Genomic DNA, 24155 nt, shown 5'->3' with positions numbered 1-24155 from the left:
AAAGGGCAATAACAAACTGATACTATGCACAGCGCTACAAAATATGCCAATGATTTATGCACAGAAACTATTCACGTTGACTTTGAGGTCTAGTGTGCTGAATGATTATTCCAACAAGTAAGAGGTTAGGTACTTGCAAAACCAAGTTTAAAAGAGGACCTTTCACGTGTGACAGCAGTATTATATACCGCTAGAAAGCGGACAGCGTGCTGAATTCAGCGCACTGCCGGAGTGCACCCCTGTGCCAGAGATTTCGATGCCATTAGTTTTAGCACCAATAATCCTCCATTGTCAGAGGAGCAAGCCTTACAGCTCAGTGCCATCGCTCTTCCATAGCCTTGTACTGTCAGGGTAAATGGGTGTTCCTCACAACCCAGCGATGACACTGAGCTGTAAGGGCGGCCTGTTTGACAGTGAAGGGATATCAATGCTGAAACTAAAGACACCAAAATCTTTGGCACTGGGGTGCATACCAGCAAAGTTGACAGCTTTCTAGCAGTATATAATATTGCCAATGTCAGCAGACATGAAAGGTCCTCTTTAAAAGCTACAGATAGAATGTGATGTCATTTTATTAATAACTAAAGGAAGTTTATGTAATATTTACCTGCAGAAGTCAACCAGGTTAACAAACGCTGTAAAATCTTTTGGCTTGGTAGGATAAAGGTTAGCCGCCGGATCTGAAGTTGCAATTACTAAATAGCTTAGTTGATTCTCATCATCCTAGAATGTGCACAACAAAATTGTAGTTCTAACACATAATAAAAACAATTAATAACACACTATATTAATAGACTTGTGGTTTTATTTTGTGCATTTACGTACAGAAGAGACATTTTGCTATTAAGCCTACAAACAAATTAATAAAAGAGCAGCCAACGAAGCACAACCATACGGGTACTATTATACCGCAGCTTATTACTCATGTTAATAATGCATGTGCTGTCTTTTCTAAATAAATAAAAAGGAGTAACACTGAAAAATGCAGAATGTGCACTGTCACCCAGAATGTGCACCCATATGTTAAATAGCATACCTTAGGGTATATTCACAGGGCAGAAACCTTTTCCGCCATGTGAACCCTCCGTGTGGCTAGCCGTGAGGAAATGCCAATGCAGCTCACCGGCATCCCGCTCCTGATTAGACCCGAATTAATGGGACGCTATGGCTGTCTCAGCCACAGAATCCGCAGGAAGAAGGGGCATGTCGCTTCTTTTTCCCGCTTCCAGAAAAAAAATCGCTAGCGGGTAAAAAAAAACAAAAAACGATCAGTTTGCATTCGAATGAATGGGAGCCTTTTTTGCAGGCGGATTTTCCGGCGGATTCCGCCTCAAAATCCGCCTGCAAAAAACTCTGTGCGAACAGACCCTTAATGGAAGACCTATTCTTAAGATAAGACATTGATTGAAGGACAGATGGGGTTTTGACATATGGGACACCCAAGGATCAACTTTTTGAAACACTAGAAGCACTCCCTGAGCCACTGTCACATCCACTATACCAATGTATGGTGCTGTACCTGGCAAATAGTAAAGAGGGCGCAGAGCTCACCCGAACACTGTGGCCTCTTCAGGCAGTTGATTGGAAGGGGCCCGGGTTGTCAGATCCCCAAAGATTTGCAATTGATGCCTGAGACTACTGCAATTTATTATTGGCATAAAAGGGCAATAATGTGGCACAATGCAACACATCTCCTGTTTTGCACCTTGCTTGCTACTTTAGATGAATGCGGTACAGACAGTGGCGACACCTGGGCAATATACATTCATTATCACTCACACCGACTTTCTAGATACATAAGGAGTGCCTTGTGCCTGCATAGGAAACACCAGATTTTTTTTTTTTTTTTTTAACTTTCTCCATGCTTTTATAAAAAAAAAAAATAATAAAAAAAAAATGTTGTGGCCATATGTTAGCTGTAAAGCATTATTAGGAAATTACAAAACTTTTTTACAAAACTTTTATTTTATGCATTTGCATGGAGCTAACGTGGGTGTCCTCCCACACTGCAAAGACATACCCGATAGGGAACTGGGATTGTGACAGCAATGACAATAACTATAAAGCGCTGTGGAATATGATGGCGCTATATAGGTAAGCAAAATAAATAATGCAACCTATTCTAAGTATGCCATTTCATTCAGGCATTTTACACTAAAAAAAAAAAAAAAAAAATTCATGGACTTGGTTACTAAGTCTAAAACAAAGCCTAAATCTGACTTGTCATCAGTACCCAGTGTATCAACTCAGTCCTACAGACATACTGGCAGGTTAGCGTCACATGAATTAGTTACCCTAATTTTTTGTCTATATGGAAATGCAAATGGACTCTTTGAAGCAATGAGGGCTTTCCTGCTTACCTCTTTGGATCAATGGTGATGCCCTCATTGGTCAAAGACCTCAAGTGACCCTAACTTGTCTATCTGCAAGGAACAATTTTGTGCATTTCCTTCCTGTCAATAACCAAACATCGGTAAAAGGTTAAACATTACGTAGAATAAAACACTCACCTCTTTCCCAGATTCTTGCTTTTGCAATGATAGGTCTAATTTTTCAATAATTTTGAGAATGGATTTTATGAGTTCATCATACAACAGTCTACTCAGAGACTGCAGTGGTGAGGTTACAGCTGGAATTACTTCATCAGAAAATATAGATTCCTAGAAAATTAAAATGGAAACATATATTATTATTTTTTTCCTTTTATGTGGTAACATAACAGTATGTGCTTGTGTAAAACACCAATAATATTGTATCAATGAAAAGCTATGCACAATTGCTCTCTTTAGGTGACATGCATGTGCGCATGTCGCCGTGCCATGATTGGGCGGCACATGGATGTCATCTGTGTGCCGTCCGTGATTCTGTGGCCCCCTTTATTGGGGCCAGTGAGAACGATCTGCAAAACGGACAGGAACAGATCTTGAGTTTTGCTCACAGTCGTGTGCATGAGACCTTAGAAGTAGTCTTATCAACCTACAGATGTTTCATTTGATCCCTAATAGAGATGAGCGAACACTGTTCGGATCAGCCGGCTGCCGGCAAAGTCAGCGTCACAGGTGCTTCCATTCATTTCTATGGGTGCGTGCTGTTTGGATCGGCTGATCCGAAAAGTGTTCGCTCATCTGTAATCCCTAACAACATTTTACTCTGGCCGCTTACACGAGCGTACTGTGCCTGTAAGCGGCCACAGTAAAATGGAGTAACAGACATGCACAGTCAGCTCTGCTCAAAGCCTGATGGCAGAGCCAACTGAGCATGTGCAGGATTTCGATCCCAAACGCAGGCTCGGCCAGGAGATGATGTTGAGGCTGACGTGGCAGAGAGGCGCAGTTGAAGAAGATGGAGGAGTTGCTGGAGAGTCTTCAGGTAGCACAGGGGATGCCGCCTGTGCTGCTGGAGAACAGGGGGGACGACCCCTGTGCTGTCTGGAGACTCATTTGCATACTGGGAAAAAACAGAATATCAACATAACAGCGGCAGGGAGCAGAAATATAAAAGTAGGGGACGAATAGACTTCCTTAAGGCTATTCCGACATAGAATTACCTTAAAAATGTCTAAATCAAAAATCATGCACTGTAATGTCTCTCCAGCTACTGCCAAGCCAAATATCTTCCCTATCAAGATGTTAACACTTTAAGTGGAATTAAGGCATTTTGATAGCAAAGCTCTTAAAGGACCTGGTTGCATGGCACTGCCCACCCTTTCCTGGATAGGTCGTGCCCAAGATTACCTTACCCTGTACTTTTTATGCACCTTTCCAACTACAGTGTCCTCTGCTTCCCTAACTTCCTTGCAAACAGAGATATTTAACTTTATTTGGGCCTATAAACGACCGCGTATATGACGTTGTGTAATGTACTTTCATAAGAGACTGGTTATACTATTGGTTCCTCATCTCTATAAATATTATAAAGCTGGCTGAATCTCTTAACTAAGTTCTATCCATAATGAACACGATCACCCCAAATACAGTGGGGCAAAAAAGTATTTAGTCAGTCACCAATAGTGCAAGTTCCACCACTTAAAAAGATGAGAGGCGTCTGTAATTTACATCATAGGTAGACCTCAACTATGAGAGACAAAATGAGAAACCAAATCCAGAAAATCACATTGTCTGATTTTGTAAGAATTTATTTTCAAATTATGGTGGAAAATAAGTATTTGATCACCTACAAGCAATCAAGTTTTCTGGCTTTCACAGACCTGTAACTTCTTCTTTAAGAGTCTCCTCTTTCCTCCACTCATTACCTGTAGTAATGGCTCCTGTTTAAACTTGTTATCAGTATAAAAAGACACCTGTGCACACCCTCAAACAGTCAGACTCCAAACTCCACTATGGTGAAGACCAAAGAGCTGTCAAAGGACACCAGAAACAAAATTGTAGCCCTGCACCAGGCTGGGAAGACTGAATCTGCAATAGGCAACCAGCTTGGTGTGAAGAAATCAACTGTGGGAGCAATAATTAGAAAATGGAAGACATACAAGACCACTGATAATCTCCCTCGCTCTGGGGCTTCACGCAAAATCTCACCCCGTGGGGTCAAAATGATCACAAGAACGGTGAGCAAAAATCCCAGAACAACGTGGGGGGACCTAGTGAATGAACTGCAGAGAGCTGGGACCAATGTAACAAAGCCTAACATCAGTAACACACTACGCCGCCAGGGACTCAGATCCTGCAGTGCCAGACGTGTCCCACTGCTTAAGCCACTACATGTCCGGGCCCGTCTGAAGTTTGCTAGAAATTATTTGGATGATCCAGAAGAGTATTGGGAGAATGTCCTATGGTCTGATGAAACCAAACTGGAACTGTTTGGTAGAAACACAACTTTTTGTGTTTGGAGGAAAAAGAATACTGAGTTGCATCCATCAAACACCATACCTACTGTAAAACATGGGGGTGGAAACATCATGCTTTGGGGCTGTTTCTCTGCAAAGGGGCCAGGACGACTGATCCGGGTACATGAAAGAATGAATGGGGCCATGTATCGTGAGATTTTGAGTGCAAACCTCCTTCCATCAGCAAGGGCATTGAAGATGAAACGTGGCTGGGTCTTTCAACATGACAATGATCCAAAGCACACCGCCAGGGCAACGAAGGAGTGGCTTTGTAAGAAGCATTTCAAGGTCCTGGAGTGGCCTAGCCAGTCTCCAGATCTCAACCCTATAGAAAACCTTTGGAGGGAGTTGAAAGTCCGTGTTGCCAAGCGACAGCCCCAAAACATCACTGCTCTAGAGGAGATCTGCATGGAGGAATGGGCCAACATACCAACAACAGTGTGTGCCAACCTTGTGAAGACTTACAGAAAACGTTTGACCTCTGTCATTGCCAACAAAGGAGAGAGAACAAAGTATTGAGATGAAATTTTGTTACTGACCAAATACTTATTTTCCACCATAATTTGCAAATAAATTCTTACAAAATCAGACAATGTGATTTTCTGGATTTGTTTTCTCATTTTGTCTCTCATAGTTGAGGTCTACCTATGATGTAAATTACAGACGCCTCTCATCTTTTTAAGTGGTGGAACTTGCACTATTGGTGACTGACCAAATACTTTTTTGTCCCACTGTAGGTAAAATTAGATTTTACACTGGAGGCACCGGCTTCCTTAAAAGCCCTTCATCACTTTTTTCCTACTATTTCACCACTTCATTATAGGGGTTGCAATGCCTTAGACACTATCCTCCATGTGTGGTGGTCCTGCCCTCATGCCCAACACTATTGACTGGCTATCCATAAAACTGCGCAGCGGCTCTTAGGACAGTCTTTTCCATTTCAGGGCCCCATATTTCTTCTCAATCTTAAACCCTCTAATTTGAAATACACTCGATTTAAACACTAAAATACATTTTATTAGCTGCCTGGATTAACATCGCCTCCAAATGGAGAATATCTTTTCACTCAGTGGCTGAGGTTATGCAATGGATTTATACTATTATGCTCCATGAGAAGATTAATTCCATGTGTCGGGTCTTCTATACTGTCTCCGGCTGTATCCCTGTGACTGGATTGAGCCCCCACCCCTCCTTTCAGGCGGACCCTTAGTTGTCACCTCTTGCTGCCCGAGTCCATTGTAGTGCAACTTCTTCCTTTTTTTCAGGTTGGTTTTTATGTTTTTACTTTCTCTTTGTTTCCCCCTTGTTTTCTCTATATGTTACTTTTTGACATATGATGTTGCATTTGCTATTTAATGCCATCTGTTTGTCCTTTTATGACTGGATTTTATTTGCTATGTCGTTTACTATGTTTTTTTCTAGTGGTTATAATTTAATGAAATTCCTTAGAAACTAAAATGTAAACATTTTTGGAAATGTAAGTAATTAAATGTATTGTAGTACATTTTGTATATTTTCAAATGATTTTCTCTAACCATCTTAGTGATGACAGTCTTTTGTCTTGGTTAGTTGTCAGTGGATACAACCATAAATACAGGGACTTTCTAAGGCTTGGGATTTGTCAAAAACTCAGTTATAGTGGTTGGGTTAACTTCTTGTGAATGTGGTGTCCCTCCCTGATAACCCAGCCACAATAAGGGAATCATGGCGGGGTTTCTGGCAAGTCCCAGACCATAGAAAGTGCCTGCATTCACGGTCATATCCATTGGCAACCAATCAAGACAACTGACTGTCACCACCAAGACGACTAGAAAAAAATCTTAAAAGCTGTGCAAATTTTTTAATTACTTTAATTAACTTTTCATTGTTTATTAATTTAAGCATGGTGATGATCATGGTAAAACCCCTTTAACGTAAATTAAGAACGATGAAAAAAAAAATGTAGTAACCTAACCTAGAGTCCCAAACAAGGAAAAGGAAAACATTGTACCTTTATTTGATCACAGTTCAAAAGGCTACGGAAGAGATCAAGATAGTCTTTATAAGTAGGAACTTTCCACTTTCCAGAACGGACCTCACCAGAATCGTCTGCCCCATATTCATCCTATAGCAAAGACAATGAATGGTAAAACAGCTTATGAAGAAAGCAAGATCTCTCTACACACAGGTAATCATTATTAATACTGTAGATGGAAATTTTTAATCTTCTAATCTTTTCAGTGGCATATTCCTGAAGATTAGAGATGAGCGAGTACTATTCGAAACTCAAGTTTCGAATAGCACACACCTATAGGAATGAATGGACACAGCCAGCACGCAGAGGGCTAAGTGGACGGCAAAGTCTGCGTGTCGGCCGCTTCTATTCATTCTTATGGGTGCGTACTATTCGAAACGGCCGTTTCCAATAGTACTCGCTCATCTCTACTGAAGATGCCTAAATAAGCACTAGTGGAATCTGATAGGCACTGACATTAAAGACAGGAGAACATGGATTATTTTAATAGAAATCCTTGTTTGTTTAACCAAAGAATGAGTGGTTTTGAATGTGTCAGATGGCTGTTCACTTTGTTCATAAGTAGCTAAAAATCTTACTTCTCAAGAGAACTCATATAAAAGACTTGTTTGCAAATTTTAAGAGGTATTCCTGTCTCAAGGATCCCATGTATACTGCTAGCGTATGTAAATTCAAGAGTTTTCCTAAATACATTGCTTTAACAATGCTACTTCGTTTGACTGCTATGTTAGATTATTCCTCAGTGCTCATCTTGTCCGGTGATAACAGGTCAGAGGGATAAGTCACTGCATTCGGGAGGCTGAGATCTCGGTTATGTACAACTCATGTGTATGCCTGACTGGGTTTGTTATAGACAACTAGTTGTAAAACAATAAAACCAGTCTTGGTAGTATCTGGTCTTGATGGCAGGAAAAAACATTTTCACCACTGACACCCCCCCCCCCCCCAGACATTACTTCTATACACAGATACCAATGCAATACACTGATAACACATGCATAAATACTATATTCACTAAGGATACATACATGAACAACATAATCCAGAAATTATATATGCAAAAGTGGGCTTTATTCATCATATTTATTAATCCAAGACAGTTTTGAACTATACTGTTCACAGTGTATACACTGGGATTTCATTAGAAAGAACTTTTCACCATTTCCACCAATTCCAGTTCTTAGCATTTGTTAATAGGCGCTGCTCCTCTGATTCCGGCACAATTGCATGGATCCTTAGCTCTACCCATTCCCGAGCAGTCAGTGCAGGTTAGGTTTGGAACCTGATATGCTACTTAGACTCTGTATAGTCAGATGGCTGGTGTTAGGCAGGAGTATGCAGTTACAGGCAAGCCAGTGTCAGAGCTCAGAATCACACCCCCTTGTCTGCTCCTGCCTGACACTGCCCACCAGACTATAAAAAGACTAAATCCTACTAATATTATAAATGTGAAAGTTTGTGTGTTTGGATGTTTGAATATTTGTTCCTCAATCCTTTGTTCCTACACCGCCACATGGATTGTACTCAGAATTCACACAGCCATAGAATGCCGGCCGGAATAGAATATAGGCTACTTACCATCCCCGTGAGTGGCCGGGAATCACCACCGCAAGCACCAAAGTTTGGTTGGGAGTAAGTTTGAGGACCTGTGATGACGTCATCACAGGCCCTAGCAGTGCTTGATGATTGGAGCGTGCTATGGTGTGGGAGGATGCAGCCCGGCACAGAGCGGAGTGCAGAACATGGAGGCTCATCTGTGGGATCGACCGGAGCGAGCATGAAGCCTGGCTTTGGGGGCATACAGTGTTCATCGGCTCTCCCGTGTACCGTAAGAACGCCGACCGCGTGTCAATGGGGGAGGGGGGGCGAATGGGAGGGTCAGGGGGAACAGAGTTCGGCACCTTACCTTTTGCCATCTCGGCGACAACGGAGGAATACTGCAGTGTTAAAAGGCCTAATTCAGCGATGTACCCTAGCGTGCATGCAGCTGCAACACAGCGCACTCTCCCAACTATAAGCTCACAGGTACACGCGGGGGCCAGTGGTCCGGGAGGAGGGGGGGGCGCGGGGGTGGGGGTGCGCGCACTGGTTGGTGTTGGGTGGGGGGACGCAGGGGTGGTGGGGGCACAGGGTTGCGGGTGGGCGCGTAGGTGCCTTAGCAGGAGCGTGCGGGAGGGGAGGCTGCGCCCGAGGTTGGTTTAGCGGCTTCCGGGGCACACCTGGGTATACAGCACAGTTACAGAGATATGGAAGAGAGCCGACACGTGCGAGCGGGCGTATCATCCGCACCAGCAACTGACTACATAACAGAGGCTTAGCGACAACAACGACCCGTGGAAGAAGTCGCGGGCAGATGCTGGTAGCATATAAGGCATCAAAACTAACCACACTTATTGCTTTGAGACAGTGGGGCTAGAGAAAAAAATTCCAACTACACCAGAATCAGTGCGGCAGTGCCCATTAAATGCAATCTATATTAAGAACAATAGAAAAAAAAGGACACTGTACATCCTAGTGTTTTTCTATTTATGATCCTTGTCCAATCTGCGTATCTGACAAAAAACAAAAAAATTCCACAGCGATCTTTATTTTCTAGAATCATCTAGAACTGAATCTGTGAAAAACAGATGAATCATGGACAGGACATTGATAACAAGTCCTTTTCTCTTTTCCCAGCTCTATAGACCTGAATGGCTTAGACTTTCAGAGATAAATTAATACATGCAACATTGTTTTTATCAACTGAACTTCTGTCCATAAAAAAGAAAATGTATGCTTCCTGTTTTTTTAAGGAACACCAAGCAGAGAAAAAAATGTTCATGTGAAAGAGACTTAAATCATTATTCACTAGTATAATATCTAATCTTAAATAATTACCTTTTCAAATCTGACAGGCTTGGAACAGACTCGGATTAATCCTTGATGTACTGTAAGACATTTTATATATATATATATATATATATATATATATATATATATATATTGAGAAATCATTTTTTGATATTTTGTTACAATGTAGGACTACAGTACTTAGCGAATTAAACAAAACTAACAAACTGGGTATAAGATGACATGTCAAACAACTCCTATGAAAGGCAATGCCCGGCCCTCAGCATAAGCCATTAGCAATCAAGTGGATATATCTTCTTTTGTTGGCAACACTGCTGTTTAAGACTGTTTTGACACATAATGCAACAAATTTATGACCGCATGGATGAAGCTGTCTCAGCACAGAATACATAACCATCATTAAATTCCACTCTAATCGTTAGTTGTAAATGTAAAAAGAATAAAAACAATTTTCATCCCGTTTTCTTTTAACCCTCTTATATGCTGTTGTAGGTGCTACTCATAAACAGCATGGACTATGATTTCAACGAAATGCAAACCTGCCCCTGAGGATTGTAAACTTAATACATATGTAAATTAACGGATTGGTGCACCTGTAGCGTAAGTGCCGGAGCAGTTTCCTTTTGGGGTCATTTCGATCACCACACACTGCCAGCCCAAAACAAAAAGAATGATAAACGGAGAGCACAAATGAATACAGGTGCTCTGCCAAGCGTGGCCACTATGGATATGCCATCAACATCAAAAGTCTGAAAACCTCCCATAGGTGATGTACTCACCCACAGTACTGATCAGGCTCCAAAGAACAGGTCCCTTTCCCGCCAAAGATAGAAACACTTTGATGATTGACCTGCTGCACAAATACTGCATTTTTGAGCTGTATTGTGGAAATGTTTCTATCTGAACAACCAGAAGGCGCTCGAGCACAGGAGTGTATATTTCAGGGATCTGATGGGAAAGCACAGTATAAATTGGGGTTTAGTTGTTACAAGAAGATTTTTGGAAGACATTTTTATAAAACCATGTTAAAAAAAGTCTTTGCTTAGATACACACAATAGTAATATCCCAGTACTCCCTTTTAGTATATAGGGAGCCTACAGAGGAAATGTTTTGTTTTGCTTAGGTCATTAAACAAGAAGTCAGAAAAGTGAGAGAGCAACAAATTTTTCTCAAAAGAAGTTATGTACTTACAGAGTCCATATAGAGTATGACACTTGCTATCGCCTGTAGAAAGTTTGGTAGCTGATATACATTGTCATCTTCTGTCTCTGCCTCTGTGAGGTACATTTGCTTGCAACGCTGAATAAGCTCAATATACATAAAATCCACATCTTTGGCATTAACGGCTTTGCATGGCTTTAAATTAAAAAAATAAATACAAAAAGGGTGTGAAAAACATTAAATGCAAAGAGGTTTGGCAGATGCCACAAGTGATCGGTGTTGTGTGATCCAAACATATATAAAAAAAAAAGAAGGAAAATCATACCCCTGCAAATAGTCCATATCCTCGAATAGCAATAGAAAGCTCCTTGTTAGACGCCTCCATCTTTCTTATGATTTTATAAAACTGTTCCATGAAGAACTGTAACTTGTCCTTGTGAGCTACAGCATCATTGGTGACCAGCAAGGCTATCTAGGAAAGATGGATAAAAATATCTAATGCAGCAAATCCAAACACATCAAGGGCTGGGTTTTATATACATAATAAACCAGCACACAGAAGTCCAAAGATAAATCTACCCAATAAGGCTTTATTTAAGATGGCTGTGGGTATATGCCCATCTCAGAGACGCCAGGTTGAGATGTCAATAATGTTCACCCAACCACAAGAGGAAGATTTATATTTATATTAATAAAAAAAAAGAGAGAGAGAATTAAGGGCAAGAGTTACAGAAAAAGCAGAAGGCAGCTGAGCTATGCAGATTCAGTAACTCCTATTTATCTATTTATATTAGCCCTAACCTTAAAAGAGGTATTCCATAATAAATGGAAAAACCAGAGAGGTGTAAAATAGAATAAAATAAAATAAAGAATTGATGCTCGTCTACCCCTGGTCCTCCATTTGGGTGGAATGAGCCACCGTTTCCAAAATCAGAAAAGTAGACTACACAAAACGAAGGTACAGTATAATGGAAAGATTTGTATCTGTTCTGTATTTTTGTCTCAGTCCTGGTTTGTACTTGCAATCACAGATGCAAAACACGGACATCTGAATAAGGCCTAAAGCTGGAAGTGCAGATCTGCTGCTGATGTTTCAAAGGTTTTATTTAAGCTCCATTAATGCAGTTCATATAAAAACATTTCCTATATTAAGTCCTATTTCTTAATATAAAAAGTGCTACAGCATTCTGTGTCATACATAATTATTAACTACAATGTTAAAATAATAGCTGCCATTCAGTTCCTTTTATAAGGTAGACAAATAACACACATACTTGCTTCAGAAAGGAGTCCAGAGCAGCAAATGCAGTTTTCTTCATTTCCTGATTTATGTGACCGCACCATTTTGACATTACTTCATATATAACCTGATAGTTGTCCATGATATAAGGACTAAACTGGGATGTGTGTAGAGCAAGAAGATTCAGGCCGGCTGCAACGTATACCAGTCAAAAATTGAAAGAAAAATTAGAAAGAAGATGAGAAAAGCTGTTTTCCTACCATAGTATTTGCAGACCACCCAGAGACTCCATACACCTCGGCAGTCGACAATTAACTCAGCAAAGAGGTACTAGTTTATCTTTCCATATATATACTGTATATATATATATATATATATATATATATATATATATATATATATATATATATATATATATATATATATATATATATATATATATGTGGCCCGAGCAGCTGCAGGAGCGGGGAGACGCTCAAACAACTGTTAGGGATGGAGAAAACCTGCTTTATTGAACACTGCATACTGAACTGCAAGAGCTGCTTAGTTATAAAGAACCAACATCAGCTGTGCGGTGAGTACTACAAGGCCGTATCAAATATGCAAAAATAAAATCAAAAATACTAATAATAATTTGAAATACTAAAAGAAAAAAATAATAAGAATTTAAGACCTAAAAAGAAAAGCAATACTACTTTGTGCTATTACAAAAAAAAGACATGCCCCCTTTTGTGTTCCAGGATACTTAATCGAAAAAAAATAAAAATTGCAAAAATTATTTCAGACCTGAACAAAAACCGCTATAGCTAGGTAAAATGGCCCAGTCATTAAGTGAGTAAATGAGTATGTTGAGTATCATTATACACATGACATGAGCTGTCAAACTAGTAAATATATACTGCAGCACTAAGCTTGTAATGTGTTTGTACAGTACTTATTCAGACACTTAGTAGAAGCAATACAAAAACCATGAATTGGCTTTTCATTTTTTTATTTGGCATAAAGGAACACAGATTCGACCATATGGATGTGGATAAAATCATCTCTAGGGTTACCATCCTATCTGCTACAAGGACGCCCCATGTCATAATCAATGTGGCTTCTGGACTCAATAAGTATCTGGGATCATTCTGGACACAATATGAGCCCTGTATTTTAGTTCTGTGACACAATTTAGAAATACACAGTACAATGAAACTAAGAATGTAAATTAAAGGGAACCTGTCATGAGCTCCCCTCCCCCATACACTGCCAGCAACCACTATTAGACAGTACACAAATGCACAAGCTAGAAATATTAGGCTTGCCATTGTGTACCTGTGTTTTCAAGACAATGGAAGACAATGTAAAACTAATCAATATCTACCCCAAAATGCAATACTGATGAAAACTTAAAGTCAAAGGGCAAGGTTATTTTGCCTGAAAATAAAATCTCATTTTTTTTCCAGCATATGGGTGATTTTAATCTAGATTTTCTTCTTTTCCATAGAGTAATATTTCCATCAGTTGGCACACTGCGCAGGTGCAGACAGAAAATCTGATGCAGGCTTCCTCGTCCTATCACCCATCTATTGACTACAGTGAAGGACTGCTGATCATAGCTTGTGATGAGAGAAGTAATCCTGTCTGGTACATATCAAACTCTCAGTATTTGGATTTTATTTTTCATAAACATTCCAGATATAATATTATTAGACTGAAGAGGAGAGTATGTATACAAAGAAAGGCCCAAATTTGAAAAAATTGGGGGGGCATGGTTGGATCCACCTGGCCTTCCCTCCCAGTCTCTGATTAGGGATAGATCTCTCACTTCTATTTTATCTTTTCCCTGATCCCTTGAGCGCTATTACTTGCTATGAATCGTAGGATGTTCGGAAGATTTAGTGGGGGGTCCAAATTGACTTCCTCTCTTTATATGTCGGATTTTGTCGCCATATTTACTTTGAATTGTTGTTGTGTTTCTGTTGTTTTGTCGATTGTTTGAATTTATGTGCATAAAAATTTGTTAATAAAAATTATCTGATTTTTTTAAAAAATTATTATCGTGGAAATGTAGTAAAACAAAAAAAAAAAAAAGAATTAATTTTTCTCACTGTGAAATGGACCCAAATAAAAAAGTTGAAGTGATAAATTAAAACAACCTACATAAACCAAGCTGTATACAACAATGTCAAAAAGGAATTAAGTGCTCTCTGAATGCAACGTTGTAGAAAAAAAAAACATCTCTCAATCAACTGTTAATCTATATATATAAGATTCAAATCCTGTAGTAGTCCGCTCTATACAAATCCACAGTTCTCGCCCAATTTGGGTGAAATTTGGCACGCCTCCTCTCCATCCACAGGAGCAGAATACTGCGCACGTTACATCTCACTAGCATCTCCCGTCATGAGATTGGGGCCTCCGAAGTTAGGCCCTATACATATAATGGGGAAATGTGAAAGTGCTGAGGGGAAAACAACAGTTGTGACTGACAGGGACGGATTATAGCGACAGCGCCAAAGAGTTGCTGCTAAAGGTGCCGCACCACCACACACAAACATTTCACAAACACCATATAAACATCACACAGACAGCACACATACACCAACCCACAAGCACAACACCACAACACACCACACTAGACACACACAACACAAACACCACCCCACAAATACCACATGCACACCACACCCGCACGCAAGGCCTACACATGCACGCAAACACACTCAGATGGATGCACACTACGCACACGGACGAACAGACCACATGCGTACTCACACTCAACTACCGCATGCATGGATACTTGCACTGCGCACGCACAAACACATGGATCATACGTGCACATACAAGCATACATGTACATGGACCACACACGTGCACATACACACATGCATATATATACACGGACCACACACATGCATGCACACACGCATACATACACATGGATCACAATCGTGCACACACACACAAATGCACGCATGCGCACACACGCATACATATACACGGGCCACACACATGTATGCACACACGCATACATACACATGGATCGCATGCGCACACACACATACATGACATAACATGTCTAGTATCCTTAGTGGCTGCTGGCACACTACAGTATTTTTCACGGGCCTCCGGGCTATGGATTTGGAGGTTCCATAGACTGGCACGCCTGCGGTCGCCTGGATCACTCACAAACGGGGAATCCGGTGCAGGATTCCCATTGATGAGCGATCGCTGCCTTCAGTTGTATGTGCAAATGCATATACAGCTGAAAGCTGTCAGTGTAGGCGGCAGATCGCACAACCGAGGCCTACACTGACTACAGAGTTTGACCTCTGCCCCGACACAGGCCCGATGATGTGAGTCAAAAGGAGGTGGACGCCGGCGCCTCTTCGTGAGTGAGAGTGTGTGTCAGTCAGTCAGTCATACTGAAGAGCATACTGAGTAGCATATAATACTGTGTGGGGGGGTACTGAGGAGCATATAATACTAGGTGGGCGCATTGATAAGCATATAATACTGTGTGTGGGTGCCACTGTGGAGCTTATAATCCTGTGGGGGGCTACTACGGAGCGTATAATACTGTGTGGGGGGCCTACTGTGGAGAATATAACACTGTGGGGGGCTACTGTGGAGAATATAATACTGTGTGCTGGGCCTACTGTGGAGCATATAATACTGTAGGGGGGAGCCACTGCGGAGCTTATCATACTATCTGGGGTCCCCTCACTATTTATATCACACAGTATCTGTTTTATAGCAGACATAATATTAGTATAGGATGTAAGAACATTGCACAGTCACTATAAAAACAGATCCTGTGTGATGTAAATAGTGAACATTAATTGTTCAAAGTACTAAATGCAGATAGCTTTACCTTTCAGTACAGTTGTTTGTATTATTGAAAGCTCTGTAAAGCCCCATTCACATGACTGTAATTTGTGGGTCCGTCACTATCTGCAATTATGGATCCGTACAGTATTAAGTTTAAATTGCTATGTTGGCACTTCACGATAATTTAGTGGGTTTTGGGTTGCAATTTGGGCACTCAGTCTCTAAAAGGTTCGCCATCACTGTACTATTTTGTTAATTGAGTGTAAATGTTTTCTATGTTTGTGTAAGGTGCAGAAATTTTCATTTTTAACAAAAAATAGTTCAAAAAATAGCTGTAATAGTTCATACTACATAATATGTATTGCATATGTAAAATCAATAAAAATGTTGAGAAAAAAAAAAAAAAAAAGAGTTGTTGTTCACATCAATGTTATGACAAATTAGTAAAATGCCAAAATAATAAAAATGTAAAGATTTACTGTAGCTCTGAAAATGTCAATTTCAGTGTGACACTGAAAATTTTACTTTAGCATAACCAACAATTAAACATATTTTCCGCGAGCAAAGCTGTGGGTATTCTACTAGTACACAATAAATAAGAGTTTTGGTTGTAATATATTGATGGGGAAATATGTTAATAGTAAAAAGTAGCAAATTGTATATTAGTCTCAACAGGAGCAATAGAATATATGTTGATAGGAGTTCTGGAGATCAGGGAGCCTGATCACTGCTTCAGGTAAATAGGGCTTTCTGGGCCCTGTCTGATTCATCTAGAATGACTAGATTATTTATAGCCACCAATAGCTAATTTTTAATGATAAATAAAATGGTTTTAGGTCGTTTTTTTTCCAAGCAGTTATACTGCAATCAAACAAATCAAAAATAAAAATAAAAAAAAACTCACCTAAAGGCACAGCATATCTCTTCAGGTCGATCTGCAGAAAAGAAAACACAAATGATACAAAGAAATCATTTCTATTTTATCTGTATTAATATTCTTATTACTGTACCTGGGGATTTATTGCCTTCAATGTGTATTCAAAAATTTCTTTAGAAGTGCTAGCATCTAAGGGAACAAAAATTATCTCAAATTATTGCATAAATCATAGAAGGACATGTATGCACACTCAATATATCAGACTATATTACATATTAACCTATTATGGTTTCTAAATGTCTTAGTGCTTAGGGGTTTTCTGCTTTTCTGCATTCTCAAAATTTTATGTTCTGTTGATTTAACTTTGCAACATTTTTGTTTCTCTCTCATTTAGAAACAAGTCCAATATCATGTGAGAAATATATACAGAACTATTGGCCTGCAGTTTTGTGAATAAACTTCTATTTAGGATCAAATTAACCCTGTATAACTGATTCTCAATCTCTGTACTCACTCATAGACATGTAAGGGCTAGTTCACGCGGCACAGAGGGGGCGGATTATGGCGCGTAATCCACATCATAATCCGCCCCCTCACAATGGTGGTCTATGGAGACCGACAGGCTACTATTTTCCGTGAGCGGCAAAAGGAATCGACATCCCCTTTCTTCAGGCGGACTTCGTGGCTCATTGATCTGCGGCGTCCGCCTAGCGGCACAACTTCCGGCATCAGCCCATTCATTTGAGCCTACTCCGGATGGGGAAGCCGCGACAGTCGTGGCAGGCAGGTTTTGAGCCGAGAGTGACATGTCACTCTCGGTCCCAAAATCCGCCTTTACACTCCCCGTGTGAACTTACCCTAAGAGTCATGTACCCTGCAGGCCACTTCAGATTCTCAGAGTGAAAGTTAGTTAAGTAGAGGGGGGAGAAAACTAGCCTTTATAATGGAAAAGAGAAGGTTTTTTGTTTGTTTTTTTGTTTTGTTTTTTAACACCTGTACTACATCAAAGTATGAAAATCGTGCATCTTTAGAAACGGGATGCCAGCTGTTACTAGAGTCACACATCCCATAGGGAAGGCTGGAACAGTTTCCAGTCACTGTGTATGCAGCTAATGGAGTCACCATGATGTTGTTCCCCCTCTGCCACAAGGGAGCCAGGAACTCCAGGAGCTGCTGGGTCTTAGAGGACCCCGACCAGCTCTAGCGTACAGTATAAGAGGCTGTATGCATCATCTAAACTTCCAGTGGAAAATATATATATATATATATATATATATATATATATATATATATATTTAATAAAAGCCTTATCTAAATTTTGTCAGATAAAGAAAAAATATGGGGGAAAAAACACTACATAAAAATAAGGCCCTACTTATCACAGTAAAAAAAGGCACAACCATCAGCCATAATTTTAGCTTGCATAGCTCAGTAAATTTCCACAGACGCACTTTTCTATTCAACATCTTTTTATATTAAAATGAGTAATACAGTCCAGAATTCTCTGGAAATATTGTACACTGGTTGCTGAAAGACCATATACTTTATATATAAGAAACAATAACCATACCTTCCTCTGCAGATTTTGTAAAATTAATCAAGAGTGCCGATAATCCTCTCAGACATCCAGATACCACTGATAACTTAGGCTGTCTTGTGGAGGAAGTCATCTAGAAGGATACAATCAAAAATAAAAAAATAAACTGTGATACAAAATGATACATGGTAAAAGTCATTTGGAAATGAGACCAAAACTGAAATACTGTATTTAATAGTTTATAGAGTTTTGTAGAAAATTAAGATTTTATTCTGTATGATAAGAGCTTTTTAAGCCTTTACAAACACAGATTTAGTGCACAGTGCATTATCCAATACATGGTTTATAAAGGAACAAAAAATGACAAAACCTCAAACTAATAGGAATTAGGGCTTAAAATCGGAAGTCGGCTAAATTAATTGTAGTGAACTTGCCCACATCAATCATTCCAATTATTTTACCTGAATGCCATCCTGTCTTACATTGGCTAAAGGACCACCCATGAACAATTATTATACTGTTAAAAAAAACAATGTTACTTACCTCTCCTGTGCTCCAGCGCACTCCCTGCTGATGCCGGCTATCTTCAATGATGGAAGAGATGTCACTTGAGCTTGGTCGCGACGCGTTAGGACACAAGCCTCAGCCCACGTGACGTCTGTGACTTCACCAAGTAGGCTTGAAGCCTTTCGGAGCCCAGGAGAGGTAAGTAACAGCGGGGTTTTTTTTAAAAAAAATTATTTTATTTTCCCTTACCTCTCCTAGCCCTCAGATCATTATAGTCAGGGGTCTGAAAAGACCCCTACCCCTGAGTATAATAATAGTGTTTGTGGGGTTCGCTGGCCCATGGCCTTGCTTATTAATCCTGACTCCTGCTCACAGCTGCCTCCGCAAGGAGGAACCAGGATCGGTAAGTAAATAGGGCCCGTTACCTGCTGCAGTTACTCCATCAGGTAACGGTCTATTAAAAAAAACAAAAAAATAAATAAATCTGCAGCGGTAGCACTGGCGCCGGGCCCCCTAATGTCCTGGTAGTTACGCCGCTGGAGGAAAGAGGTCATGGCAAATCTGCAAGTTGATCAGTAAGGGTCAGACCACAACTGATTCCTTTTTGATGACCTATCATGAGGACAACAAAATGCAGTTGGAAAACCCCTTTACGCTAGGTTCACACTAGCGTTCGGGTCTCCGTTCTCAGCTTTCAGGTCTTCTGCATGCAGAAGACGGAAAGCTGTCAGAGCGGGTCCGGCCGTGAGTGGCGGTGAGCGTTTTATGCTCTCCGCCGCAAAACCGTTTTTTTAAAATCGGACACAGAGTACTGCATGTCCGACTCTGTGTCCGATTTTAAAAAACCGGTTTCGCGGCGGAGAGCATAAAACGCTCACCACCGCACAGCTTTCATACCCATTCAAATGAATGGCCATGAAAGAGTCCTGCAGGTTTCCGTCTCCTGCCTCTGTTTTGTGCAGGATACGGAAACCTACAGAACGGAGACCGGGCGCAGATGTGAACGAGCCCTTATACTGTAAAGTCTGTAATTTCCAATACATTATTGGCTGTGGATATTAAATGTATACATTATAAAGAGTAATTAAACTTTCGGACAACTTTTGATTTTCTGGCAGTATTTGTGTCATAAATAAATTTTGCAATAAACTTTATTAACAAATGTTATCCTGTATTTTTTCCCTTGTTTCTGTATTGAGCGCTGTTCCTGCCTCACTGAATATTACTGTGTATGGAGTACGGGTTGTGTAATATGTGCAGAAAATGAGGGTAGTGCCGGGTCACTTCATACTTCATTTATTGGACATAAAATGTATAAATTTGCTTTTGGTGTCATATGAAAAGGAGAATCTCTCCAATATGTCTACAATAGGAATGGGCCAAATATAGGAAGTTCTTATACTTCTCCCTTCTGCTCAATCCCCTCTCTTGGCTTTGCCTCAAAAACAAACAAAAAAAAAAAAACAAAACAGAAAATCTGCAGCAAAAAAAAGCTGTGTTTTTCGGTAACGTGGGGCTTCAGCTTTAAAGGGGTGTCCAGGATCTGAACATTTTGATACTGATATCCTACACACAGGATAGGCCATTAGCATCACATTGTTTGAGGTCCGACACCCAAGCTGATGTGGCTGCCAAAAGCCATATACCAGGTATATGGCCTGAAGCAGTCCTGCTCCATACTCTTCCTACTGAAGTGTATGGAGCTCTGTACACCGTATAGAGCTTCAGGTCCATCAACTGTAGTTACTACTGTAGTTACAAACTCACAATAGCATAAACATGCGTTATCTCTAATGCAATGTGGTGCATCTGGTTTTAAATAAAAAAAAAAATTTGACTTCCAAGCCATGTGGGTGTGGATTCTCAAAAAAGGTAGTGTGGCTTCAATGTGCCACAGTGATCCAAAAAAATGCCAAAATACACTAAACAGTCTAAGAATACATCAGATTTATTATTCTGCATCAAAGTGATAAATCTGCCAAATTTTCAGACTGATCAATTTGCACTGTCTAACTATTAATACATCTGGGCCATGGTGAGAGTTTCCCCATTATGAAGGTAGAATGCTTAGAATGATAAAACAAACATTTTCCTTATACTAGAATGATAAAATGATAATTCCACACCTCGGCCAGCAGGTGTCAGTCTATCCTAAGCTCTCCTCATACCCAGGAGTGTGTATATCTTATAGCAGCCATATCAAATCAAATCAAATCGGTTTTATTGGCACATCCGAATGGATATTTGGCATTGCTAAAGCTAGTAAAGTGGGGGGGGGGGAGAGTTGGAGTCGAGGGGGAGAGTATGGGGTAAGGGGGGTGGTGGCTAATTTGGGGTATAACAGTCCATGGAGTCTCAACTTCCTCTTAGTTGGTGACCGCTATATGGGGAGGTGGGGTGGGGCAGGTGGTTTGGGGTATAACAGTCCGTAGAGTTTCATATTCCTCTTGTTTGGTGACAGCTGGACACGTATTGGGCAGCGATCTCCACAGTGGCCTCTTCTTCTCCCAGTAGGATGTAGAGTTTCCTCTTCTCGTCTGCAGATATGAAGTCTAGGATGTGGGCAGAGAGTCTTTGGTAGTAGACGGCCCTCACAGCTGAGTATTTGGTGCAGTGTAGCAGGAAATGGGCCTCGTCTTCTAGGGCCCCCTGGTCACAGTGCTGGCACATTCTGTTCTCCCGTGGCTTGTACGTCTGCCTGTGTCGCCCCGTCTCCATCTCCAGGTTGTGGGCGCTCAGTGTGTACCGGCTCAGGGTCTGTCTGTGTTTGGGGTGGCGTATTCTCTCCAGGTAGGTGGCCATGGTGTAGTCTCTTTGCAGTGACTGGTACACAGTGAGTTTCCTGGAGTTATTTATTGCGCTTCTCCATTCCTCGATGTACCGCTCTTTGTCTCTCTCAATGACTCCTTTTATTTGAGCCTTGTTCAGGGCATGTTGGGGGTTTTGGCTTGGCAGATGGCTGATGCTTGGTTGGGGGTATCAGTTTTTCTCTGGGCTCTGTGGCTCAGCCAGGCTTGGTGGTGGAAAGAGCCAGGACTGCTGTCCTGTATGTGAGTCCAGAATGATAGCGCCCTCTTCTGTATGGTGAGCCATAGGGGGAGTCTGCCTAGCTCTGCCCTGCAGACCATGTTGGAGGTGCTGTGATGCACATATACACTGACTCCCATAGTAAGGGGCTTGTACAACTCTGCCAATCTTGTATATTTGTTCAGTTTAAGAGAGAGAGATAAGCGAATGCCAGATATCTGTAAAAATGTTTTATCTCATAGATGAAATGGTCAAAGCAGAGTCAGCTAGGTAATAGCCATCTTGCCCGATCCATGTTGGCTACCATACATTAACCACAGTTGCATGAGAGCTCAATAAATGACAGCTCTCCTTGCAGTATACATCCCCACTCATATAGTCTGCACATCCAGTTCCCTAGGAGAGATCCTCGGCCTGGTTGATATTAGACAGGAATTCTCACATAGATGCTTCCAGAAATACTCCAGCCAAGCCGAGACACATGTAAAGTGTATTCCCTGCTGCCCCATTCGGTAGGTTAGCCCTGCATATTTATATACATGCTGACTAGTTTGCATTCTTCGGTGCTCAAGCTTGCTGTCAGTCCTGAGAATTTATTTTGTCCCTTCACTGTAGACTTAAAGGGGTATTCCTACAATCTTAATCCCTTCACATTGTCCCCTAATGTTAAAAAAAAAGTAATGAAGCTTCTGCATTTTCACTCCCTCCTTTCTCCCGGAGTTCCCAATGGTACCAGTGTGTGTCTACTATGGATGGGCGAATCGGTTCATAACAAGTATGTAAGTTCATAATAAGTACGATGCACAATGTGCAAAAGATCAGCTTGATCATCCCCATATCTTTGAAAGCACACATCATCCCAAATCCTAATTTTAAATAGCACTAGTAGAGTTCAGTAACTATAAGGACAAGAAACAATCGCAATCTGCGCTGGGCACCATTAATGGAAAGCTTACTTGGAGATGCCACAACATCCTCCCAATACTTGACTAACAGTGGACTTACATCACACTCCCATTTAGCATTCACCCTCACCATAGGATACCCCAACAAATAGGTTAGCAAACTTTTGTAATCCCCTGGAGGCCTCGGTTTTCACTCTGTGCTCCAATATCACCAATGACCAATTCCCAGGTCCACAGTGGATGACTGTCTACAGCGCATAATGAAGCTGTAAGCATTGATAAAATATATTATTTTCCAGCTCAATTTCCTCCCTCAACTTTAGAGCCCCATTACTGTACAATTAGAACAAGTACAATACCACTTTCTGTCTCCATGTATGCATAAACCTCCAGTTGATAAATTTCTCGCTAATAAAGGATTTTCCCATAGTCGGGTATGCTGTGTATATTCACGCTTACACTATCACCATACTTTATGCATCAAAGACAATGTGGCCTACCCATAAACCTTAGTTTTACATAAAAGCCTATATTTGAACATTGATCATGGAGAAAAAAATGAGAGAAAATCTCTTCCTTTCAATGTTCTAGCCTGATATTAGACAGCTGGCATTCTAAATAATCACCAAGTCAGCAGCAGGGAAACATTGGAACAAATGGGACACCCTATGGACCCCAAATATACTACCATTATTTATTTTACCTGTTTTTTTTTTTCCCTATTAAAAGTTTTATTGAAGATTTTACAATTTTATACAAAACCAGGGGAGGGGAGGATGCTATTTTGCCTGTTTTAAGGGGAAATTAAAAACATGGCAGCAAAGTTTAAAAACGGATTCTCAAAGGTTCACAAATTGTAAACTAAAGATGTTGTGATAGACATTTACCTGTCCCTTTAATTCTCCAAGATAGGCTCGAAAGAGTTTCTCCGAATTGTTCAGCATATCACTAGGTTGCACTTCGCCCAGAATTCCCAGAAGCTCATAAACTTTTTCTAAAACTATAGGACATACACATGTTATTTTAGCAGACACATAGGACTACAAAACCAAATGTTAAAGCAACAAAATATGCAACAGTTTCATTAACCTGCCATAGGAATGCTGTATGTTGTAAAGCGTAAATAGGATTAGATTGTATATTTCACATCTTCTGACATAATGTAGTTCTGTTTTTAACTAAACATACAACTGAGTAATCTCACCGACATCTATATGGGAATGTAAATAACTCCTAAGGACCTTGCTAAACAATAACTAAAGATGCAAAATGATCACATTAATTTCTACAGGAACGTACAAGAAATCTTTCTGACATTCCTGTGCTATACAATGAAAGAATTAGCTGAACTGAGCCAATGCCATAAAATAATTGTTC

At 40.5% G+C, this 24155-nt stretch overlaps 1 protein-coding gene across 1 annotated transcript in view; it reads right to left on the bottom strand.

Annotated features, from left to right (window-relative positions):
- Positions 1-24155, bottom strand: part of PRKDC (protein kinase, DNA-activated, catalytic subunit) — a 130176-nt gene that overhangs the window by 97367 nt on the left and 8654 nt on the right. Inside the window, exons 6-17 of the mRNA XM_075270572.1 lie at positions 23666-23778; positions 18373-18472; positions 16936-16991; positions 16830-16860; positions 12144-12301; positions 11195-11341; positions 10900-11064; positions 10487-10655; positions 9735-9784; positions 6834-6947; positions 2511-2660; positions 608-723 (exon numbers count right to left, since the gene is read on the bottom strand). Coding sequence (XP_075126673.1) covers positions 608-723; positions 2511-2660; positions 6834-6947; positions 9735-9784; positions 10487-10655; positions 10900-11064; positions 11195-11341; positions 12144-12301; positions 16830-16860; positions 16936-16991; positions 18373-18472; positions 23666-23778 — 1369 coding nt within the window. The remainder of the gene's footprint in view (positions 1-607; positions 724-2510; positions 2661-6833; positions 6948-9734; positions 9785-10486; positions 10656-10899; positions 11065-11194; positions 11342-12143; positions 12302-16829; positions 16861-16935; positions 16992-18372; positions 18473-23665; positions 23779-24155) is intronic.

This window comes from Leptodactylus fuscus, chromosome 4 (assembly GCF_031893055.1).
Source record: "Leptodactylus fuscus isolate aLepFus1 chromosome 4, aLepFus1.hap2, whole genome shotgun sequence".
Classification (NCBI taxonomy): Eukaryota; Metazoa; Chordata; class Amphibia; order Anura; family Leptodactylidae; genus Leptodactylus; species Leptodactylus fuscus.
The sequence above is the reverse complement of the archived record's forward strand: the minus strand, read 5'-3'. Positions and strand labels throughout refer to the sequence as shown.